General features: G+C 31.5%; 1 protein-coding gene across 1 annotated transcript in view; it reads left to right on the top strand.

Annotated features, from left to right (window-relative positions):
- The first annotated feature begins 3,367 nt into the window (after nucleotides 1-3,367).
- Nucleotides 3,368-10,306, top strand: part of LOC106469069 (28S ribosomal protein S28, mitochondrial-like) — a 10,147-nt gene continuing 3,208 nt past the window's right edge. Inside the window, exon 1 of the mRNA XM_013929523.2 lies at nucleotides 3,368-3,774. Within this exon, the coding sequence (XP_013784977.1) occupies nucleotides 3,398-3,774 (377 nt within the window). The 5' untranslated portion in view covers nucleotides 3,368-3,397. The remainder of the gene's footprint in view (nucleotides 3,775-10,306) is intronic.

The raw sequence follows: 10,306 nt of genomic DNA, 5'->3' as shown, positions 1-10,306 counted from the left end.
TAAAACAACACTGTAACGAACGAACGAACGTTAACTTCAACGATAACCTGTGACTGCAGTTCAATTACTCACTACCTATCTACACACACATTACATTACCTTCCCGCGTCACGTTTTCCCCATCTTATATATATACCAGCCTACCCTACTAGTAAATACTAGAGCATTCATGAAAAAACAAGATAGTTCTAGAAAATAGAGGGCGCCACACCAGTCACGTGACCTCGATGACGCAACAAATATTTAGATTATCCTATACACCTATGAGTAACTATTCTTGCGAACAGGATAAGCCTAGCTCCATTCCCCCTATCCCTCCTCAAATATTACAATTTTAAACATAAATATGTATGTAATGTTATGTTGAATTTTTTTTAATGTACACTTAATATATTTTTATGAATGTGATACCATTTTCACATTATGACATTGATGTATGAAATATACTACAAACAAAATTCAGTATTGTACTTTATAATGTATCAAGAAAAAAAAATCTACTTCCAGGTACAAACTATTCAGAGAGAGGAAGAAAAAGTATAATAAAATACTTTGCTGACTTGTCTTTAATTTCATTTTACACATTAAGTATTATAATGTAAGCCTTACTCTTTTCACGTAGTCTATTTTATGGCAGACGGCATAATTTTATAGGGTTACTGTTTGATTTTTCACACACTACATTCTAATTCTTCATACATTCTTGTATGTATAACTAAATAGGCCTGTAATGCTATATCCTAAATTAAATGTTAACTTTAACTTATCAAAACATGTTAAGTCTGCTCAGAATTTATTCGTGTAATGTATATGTTAACAATAAAATTACTGGTTCGGCAAGCAAACGATAGACGCTTTTGTCAACGAAAAATTGTCGTTTTACGCACCTTCACATGTGACCTGCGCAATGAAAGCGGCGGATAAACAAACAAGCAAGCAAGCAAACAAACAGAGATTATCCACTAAATGATCTAAATCCTTTTTTAAAGCAGCAACACCCAAAAATTGAATATCATCAGCAAATTTAATTAATTTATTGACCATTCCTTCATCTGCGTTATTGATGTAAATTAAAAAGAGCAAAGACCGAGCCCTAAGGTACCCCACACATAACATTAATCCAGTTTGACTTAACTCCATTTACAACGAGTATCTGCTTTCTTCCATCCAGCCATTCTTCTATCCAATTAGCAAACTTATCGCCCACACCTACAGGTTTAATTTTTTACAAGCCTTTTATGTGGCACATTGTCATATGCTTTCTGAAAATCCAGATACACTAAACCTACACACTTAATTTAATTTCATAAGCAGTAACCTTTTCAAAGTATATCAAAAGATTTGTAAGGCAAGATTTTCCCTTAGTGAAACCATGTTGAATATTCAATAAAATCCTAAACTTTGTTAAAAGACTTTGCAAAGCATCTTTTATCAAGCTTTTCAAAACGTTTTCTACAACTGATGTAAGACTAATGGGCCAATAATTACTGGGACATTTATAATCACATCCTTTGAAGTATATTCTTTTTGTCTTTTGATTGTGCTTGAGTTTGAATAAAGATTGTTTCATTCTGTTGTACACTGTGTCCAGACTGTCTGTCTTAAGTCAGGAAATTTTTCTTTACTTTGTGATATATTTCCTTACTGAATTTTCTGTTCTTCTGCAGATCCTACCCAATTCTCTAAATGGATATTAATGTACCTAATAACATCACATAATTAAAAAGGACTGTAATTTTTCTACTTGGATTGTTGTTGTTTGTTATTAAGTACAAAGCTACACAAAAGGCTATCCTGCTCTGCCCACCACGGGTATCAAAACTCGGTTTCTAGAGGTATAAGTTTACAGACATACTACTATGCCACTGTGGGCTTCCATTTGAAAAATGTTAATAATTCAATTACCATGCTGTTTTTGAAAAATAAGTGCATACACTTTATTAAAATACCTGTCTAATCCAAAACTGAAACACCTTCCATAATGAAATAGCTCAGTAAAATGTTGGAATTAAGTTGTTTTGTTTGATTGTAGCCAATTTGTTTAGGAATATGGTTTATAAATAGTTCAAAGATATAGACACAAAATTACAGTGACGAATGTGATATTCAAGTACGTTCCAAAGACATCCACTTTGATTAAGTTCCAATGATTGCTGCAGCTAAAGAAATTTATTGAAGTTATTGTCGTTTTATTCAAACCGTCTTTTTAACAATACGAGCATGATGAATCTACATTATTGTCTTTAAATATTTGTAGTTATTGCAAAGCTAACTACTTGCCAGAGAGAAAGTAGTCAGTTAGCAGCACCTTATCATCCACGCTAAGGGTTTGTTATATTGTTTGAAGTTAAGCATAAAGCTACACAATGGGCTATCTGTGCTCTGCCCACTACAGGTATCGAAACCCGGTTTTTAGCGTTGTAATTCCGCAGACATACCGCTGTGCCAATGGGGACCCATGCTAAAGGATGACTGTAATTCCTATCACCAGCTTAGAAATATAAAGCTCTGTCAAGGATGAATCGGCAGCTATTATCGTCTTGAAATAGTTCTAGTCTATCAGGCTGGAAGTGCAGTATCATAGGGTAAACATGTTCAGGTACATTAAACGTTATTTGCCATATTAAAGAATAAAATGATCTAACTCTTGTTACACCAATACATCACCCCAGTAGCTAGTACTGATGGAGATGAGTTCCTCTGTTTTTACTTTCAAAGATAAAGTGCAGTGATTTGCAAAAATACTTTTATATTATAAAGATAAAATATGAATACGAATAATAAAATTAAATAACTTTTAGCAAAAGCTAAATGGTTAGCTATTTAGGGGAGAGAACAAGTATTTTAAAATTTTTGTTTGTTTGTTTGTAATTAAGCAAAAAGCTATACAATGCGTGTGTATATGTTCATAAGGGTTATATTAATATTTTTAGGGAAAGAAGATTTTGCTGATTTAGTTTTACAAAACTATTTGTTTGAAAAATGTATGTCAGTGAACTGAACATTCAAAGAGGCACTGAAAGCAAACTTTGTGGATTCTCCAAAACGTGTTTCCCACAGTTGGCGTGCCAAAATCTGGATGCACGATTCGCGCCCCGTTATCGCCCCCAAAAAAAAAATTCCAATCATTCGATTAGAATAGCCCATTACTTCAAAATTAGAACATTTGTCAAGAACGAACATGCACCTCTTATCGCATTGAAAAAGCCCTACTCTATAAGTCTGGAAATGCAGTAAAGGGTGAACATTTAGCAATTCCTGCGCTTAATTTAATAACAATCCCCAAACACTCTTAGCTCTATTGTGATTTGTTACAGGATTATGCCCATGCGCAGAGGACAAGCTGAACATTACTGAGGCCTTTCGCTTTGATTCAACTAGGTGTAAGTTAAGCGGTATGGTACTGACGAGAAGTGGCGTGGCTTGTTTTCGTGTAGTAAGTAGAAACACGTTATTAACAGCATGGAGGAGATATTCTGCAGGTATTGATAAAGGCGAGGAAACAACAGAAGTCAAGGTTGATACAAATTTAAAGAGAAGCGGATTTGCTAAAGCATTTGAAAAGTTCCAGGGCCTTGGAACTGAAAGTGAAGACACGGAACAATGCCATCATTCTTTTGCGACTTTACTAAGGAATTCAAAATTAATACAGTTAGGTGATCCTGAAGGAAAAATTGTAATTGGAAAAATTTTCCATGTTCTCAAAGATGATTTATATATAGACTTTGGCGGAAAATTCCACTGTGTTTGCACAAGACCTCAAAGGAATGGAAAGTAATGTCAACCTCCCATAGTATTAGTGTTAACCTAAGCCTAAAGGCTTTGTAAAAGTAAAAATTTAAATGTAGTTTATTGGTTAGATTTGCTCTTTACTTTTAGTTTTAGTCTAGTATAAACTAGTACTAAAACGTAGTCCTAATTACTGAAAAGGCCTAACTGAATCCCAAGCAAAATAGTGGACTTCCAGTGTTCTATAATATTTTTTATTATGTTTTTATAATAAATTAAGTTTGAAAAAAGTGGCAGGGTAGTACTGGAGAAAACTCGTTTCCTGTAACACGAGTTTTCCCCAAAGCTAGGAATAAGAAACATTCATATAAATCTTTAAATGCTATACATATTAAGAGCTATCCATGAAGAGAATACACGTAAATTTTGTTTTTAATTTTTTGTTGTGTAAATATATGCTTTTCCATTTATTGCATTCATTTAAGGCAGGGAGGAAAGATTCATTCCACTTTGACCAGTTTGGGTGGCTATCTTGACCAGTAAAAGTCAGTTATGTAACACTTTTAATAACAAATTTACCACTAAAAATAAGTCTTCTTTTCTTTTTGTTTTATGGTAATGTAGGTTCACGTGTGACTAATGACAAATGTTCTAATAAATTTATTATTATCATTACCAGCAATAATAATAATACCCAGGACATACCATTGTTACTTGTTTAGTATAACTATTTCATTGGACTGGTTGCTAATAAAATATCTGATTAATGATTAAAGAGAAAGTACTTTAGGTAAGCTGTGATTGGCTTCATAGTCCTGTGTAAAATGTTCTGCCCAACCTCTTCAGGTTCTTTCAAAATTTTAGATATTTAAACAATACTTGGGTTATCTTTAAATATACCAAAGGTTGTATTTTTTATGTGTAGTAGTATTTTTAATGTAAAGTAAGCGTAAGAAAGAGTACTTCAACAAATATAATAATTTTAGCTAAAAACTAGAATACTACAACTGCATTAGGAACAACATACAAAATTCATTAAGTTTTGTGAAAAATTCAACTATATTCTTGCTACTTTTTGTGGTTTAGAAGTTTTACAGTATTTACAGCTTTCAATCTACTCTTTCATTCTTTTGGAAATTGTGTAGGGTAATAAATATTGAATTACTTTAATATATTAACTACTATTGGTATTTACTTCCTGCAAGTGTAAGTTGTTATAATGTATAGTTGTTTCTAGCTACATAATGGTTCTGTATACAGTAAGGCATTACATGATTAGCTACTGCTAATTACTTTATATGACATGTTTTTTTTGTAACATTTCTTTCAAAGTCTTATTATTTGTGAACGTCCTCGAGACTTATTGCATTTACATTTTGAACTTGCAAAAGATTTAACTGTATTTATTACTTCCTGTAGCCTGTCTCACGTGTTTTAAGTGACATATGTTTGTATAGTTGTGCCAAGACACACCTCGTAGTATGTGTAACATATAGTTTTCTTTGAGTTACATTTAACATTATTATATTTTAATTACAGAACCAATAATCTAGTTGTTTATTGTATGATTCAGGTATTCAATCTTGTATTTTCATTAACATTAGTTTTGCCTGTACTCCTGGTAATGACTCAATACCTTAACAATACACTGTTGGAACTTTTTAATAAGTTTTGATTGGTGACAAGATGTTTTTAGGGACGATTGTGGAAAGTTTGGCTTATATGCAGTTATACCGACATTACATGTTCAACAAATATTAAATCTACAACAGTGCTTGTGTATTTTGTAAGTAATTCTGTCAACCATACTACATCTACTATAATCAGTGCTGACAAGGCCTTTCATCCAATACCAGGGCTCCTCAGGCTGGCTTTGATATGACAGACATTGTAATGGTCAAAGCCTAAAGTTTACTCATTTATTTCTTTATTGTTACTTTCATTTACAGTATTTATTAAAATGTTGAATATACCTAATTTTATTTTTCATTTTTATACATTTATTATAGATTGTTTTACATTGTTAGCTTAATACTTGTATTTAGAATTAACTTAAATTTACTATGCTGGCTTAAGTTCCTGTGACTGTTGGATTTTATGGCCAAAATTGTTATTAACAGTGAGGATACCCAGCTGATGAAACAATGCATTCTAATCTCTCTAAGTAAAATCATATTTAATTAGCTGGACTCATGGTGACTGCTCAGTATTCCGAGTGCCTAAGGAAGATAAAGGAATAAAAGATAGTGTAATGTATAACTATTAAACAGAAAGGAAAGAGTAAATGTTTCACCAAGCAAAGCATGATGCAAAAAAAATCAAGTTTTTGTACACAAAAATGACTTTACTTTACATTATATTATTCTAGAATTCTAGAAATTAAATATCAAACAGTGAATGAACACAATTTTTTTCAAAATCTTTCAAATATATGAAAGCCCAGAGCGCCCTTTGGAAATTGTACAAGCTTTACATAAAAGAAGGTAAAATTTGAAATTAATGTTTGACACTCAATAAAAAAATAAAATGTTTCCATCATAAGGCTGGTACAATAGGTAGTAAAAACAAAATGTAAAAAAAAAAGTTTACAAAAATATTAAAACATCTGTCATTAAAATAGTAGTGATATACAATGTAATAGTTAAAAAATGTATTTTTTTCCAGTGATAGTTTACTTGTAAGAGAGAACTTGATTTGAAAGAAAAGAGTTAACTTACTGAATAAATAGAATATTGAACTTAAAGATAAAGACCCAAGTAAATAATTTTTATTATATGTCAGTGTTGGGTTAAGATTGAGGAATTGCTCTGATGATGTTACAAGCTTTAATGTAAATCCCCAACCCAACCAGTCACACTTTTTGCTTATGTTTTTTGGAGCTTGTATACATTTATGTAGATGTATCATTGTTTCAAGATAATATTTTTAGCCAATGAGTTAAATAGTATAACATTAATCTATAATTTTTTGTTAGCATTAATATTGCTGCACATTAAATAGATTGTTTCTTATGAATGAAGTTTATCCTTAAATGTAATTAAATGTCATAAGCTTAAAAATTTGAGTTTGGCTTGATTTTGAATGTGTTGACTCCAAATTTTTGTAAAAAAAAAAGTGATTGAGTGTCAAGATAAAAAAAGAGAATTATGACTACATCACTGAAACTTGTCCAACAATTCAGTGATGCGACTTTTCACGACAAACTTACTTACGAAGTTATGAGTTGTGCCCCAATTACCAAGTTTACAAAAAACTATTAATGACATATGAAAACAGTTCCTTAAGGCCAACAAAACTAATAAAAATAGTTTTGTTTTTTGAGACTCATAATGTAGGTAAATTAATATGTAGAATTATATATGGAGTTTTCTCTATGTTAAAGTACTTTTATTAGCAAGCTTTTGGCCCTCTTACTGGAGCATTCATTGGGCAAAAATTTACATTGTTGCCCAATAAAGGCTCCAGTAAGAAGTCAAAAGCTCGCAATTAAAATTATTTTAATGTAGAGAAAAGTCTGTATATAACTCTACATAAAAATATTTTTTAATATTTAACACCCAAACAAGCCTACTCAGGTAGGTTTTACTTTACCCCACAAAGTCCATAAACTCTACAGCCTTATTCATCTTATCATTTCTAACACTAATGTAACACCTGAAAAATTATATGCTCATGTTGATCACCACAGAAGTTATTCCTTCATATATCAAAGATATTCCTAATTTCCTTGCACTAAAATTTTGCATGGTGAAGGTTTAGAAGCTTTTTAAAACTGCTTTAAATGTTTTCAACAACTTTGAATTAAATAAAGCAATTGGTTTCATTACGCTTGTTTTAACTCTACATAATTTTGCATTCAACAATTAATATTACATTCAAATCAGTGGGACTATCGTGTGTGTGTTAAAATGATCCCCAACTGTGCAGACACCTTTGATTCAAAATCAAATTCTAGAGTAAAAGTTCTGACAAATCACATTTATGGAAAAAATACATTGATGACATTTTTCATTTGGTTATTTTTTTTTCACATGCAAACTCTTTCCATCAATCATTAAACTTCATGTGTGAGTAGCAAATAAATACGCAATACCATGTAGAGTAATATAAAATAAAGTTTACATCCACTGTTGTAGTTTATATGGAAACAAGAACTGTAGAAAGTTCATTAGTTCAAAAATTGCCAAACTTCAACATATCAGAAGGTCACTAAACTGAACCCCTTACTGATGTCATAAGCCCTCAACTTGGAATGACCATTATAAAATAAACTACATATTTCTCTTGCAAGAAAAAGTTGGACTGAAGAGGACGCATAAAAATGTTGAAACTTGTTTCCGTATAAACTTCTTGTTCCAACAGTAGTTGATGTAAATACATTTTCTTTATCACTGTATGATTAAAAGATAGATTTATACATACTGACTTCTACAAAAAAACCTAGGCCATGCTATGTATCTCCACTACTGGAGCACTTGTGTTGCTCATATTAAAAAAACAAAACATTACTTATAGTCAAATCTTTTGCATGAAAAAAGATCTGTACTAACAGTAATGATTACAAAACAAATTGAAAAGCTGACAAAATCTCAAGTGTTGTTGCCCTCATCTAGTCTGATCCCAAGCAGTGTAATGTAGTTCCTCTGATTAGCACTCAAAAATGCTTCATAAATCCTTAAACTCATTCCCACCTTCTACAGCTCAGTGATTTTGTTTTAAGTAAATCTTCCTTAAAATATCTATTGTTTCTCTCTAGAATAAAACAAACAAATAAAAGCCTTAAAGATATCCTTATTCATGCAAAAATCATTTATACTGTGCTGCAGAATGGCTGTTCTCCTTGTAATAAAGTTTAATGACAGACTTGTAAGTTTATAAAAACCATTATGATATAACAAAATCAGTTTCTTGTCAGACTCAAAACATGAAATATCTTATTCAGTGAAAAAAAAATGCAACCATCAGTATGTTGGACAAATGCAGACTACCATAAAGAATGGTTTGCAATTCCTCTGTCAAAACTAAAAAATACCTTCCTGTTGCCCAATTTGTTGACCAGCCTGACTGCTCCATTATTCATGTGGTTCACACATGTATTTAAACCTGGTTTAGGTCAAAAGCTGACAAAGAAGTAAGAGGACTACTGGATCAGTATTTTAAACTGTCACCCTATATGGTTTGAAACTTGACCCCTGGTATTAATTATCTTTGTCATTTGATTCAGTTCTTTTGGAAAATATTAGAAAATTGTAATTTGAAATGAATTCCTATTTCGTGGATTAAAAAATGTTTTAACTCTTGTTACTTGTTTAAATTTTTTTTTATCTCTGTGTTATACTTTCTACTTAATATGTATTTTGTGTGTGTGTGTGTGTATATATATATAATAAAATATTATTTCATTTCTTCTAATTTGTTATTGATATTTTTCTTCCATAATCTGTATCTTTGAGCACTTTTGTTGGTAAATCTCTGTTTCTCTGGATATTACTTCTTATAAACCTTTTTTACTTCAAAACTATTTCTCTTTGTTTCCCATCAATTACACAAATTCACATACAATGCTGTTTAGATATGCCTGATGTCGTGCTTTCGGAACGGTGAATACTTAACTGATGGTCGTTTGACATTCACCCCTGGTGAAGGAAAGTCCACTTTTCAAATGTGCTCAGGTGATTGAGTTTTTTCTCTGATGCTAACTAGTTTATATAATATGTTTAGGCAGCTAATCTGGTGCTATTTTCAGGGAAGTCATGAGAAAGTCTTAATGTGTTGGTAGTGGCTACCATTTGATTCTGGGTCGTCTTCTTGAAAGTATCATACAATATCCACTGAACAAGAGTCTCCCCTATTAAAACTTGAATCAACTAATTATTTGATTATTTTCAAGAGAGGTATCCAGATTTTGTTTTTCTTAAAATGTTATTTTAGTATTATTTAATTTATCCTATGGTCTCTGGTTATTGCAGATAGATCAGTATTACTAAGCCTTGTATGTCTTAGTATGCTCCTGAATTTAAACTTTTGTTGGTCTTTTTCTTTTTTTCAGTTTTTTTTGGGGGGAATCCACATATGCAGTGGATTTAGTAAATCATGTTTTTCTTCTCCATTGGATCGTTAGATAATTCGGTGTGTACTAACTGCAGTTGTATTGGTTTCTGGCTTCTGAATTCTGTTAAGTTTATGCTGTTTACATATCTTCTGTATATTTTCAGAGAGCTTTCTCACAGGGGAATGTGTCTGTAATTTTCTTCCTCTTTATTTGTGGTGTTTATTTTTGGGTATTCATTGTTAATGGAGGCTGTAATGATCTATTTTCTTTCCTTCTTCTTAGTTCCTTCAGTATTACATGTCTGAAAACTAGGCAGTATGATGCTGTCTTTACATTATTATAGTGGTTTTATTTGTATTCAAGGTATTTACCAGTATCTGTGGGTTTCCTCTAAACTTGTGGTTTATGAGTTGGGTATCTTGGTAACCATCATGCCAAGGAATGAAAGTATCTGTTTCCATTGTGAATTATGTTTTGGGATTCAAATTCGATGACGAGGAACCCACTTTGAGACTAATAATGGCT

This window comes from Limulus polyphemus, unplaced genomic scaffold, assembly GCF_000517525.1.
Source record: "Limulus polyphemus unplaced genomic scaffold, Limulus_polyphemus-2.1.2 Scaffold3284, whole genome shotgun sequence".
In the NCBI taxonomy this organism is placed as follows: domain Eukaryota; kingdom Metazoa; phylum Arthropoda; class Merostomata; order Xiphosura; family Limulidae; genus Limulus; species Limulus polyphemus.
This window is presented reverse-complemented; position numbering and strand designations above follow the sequence as displayed.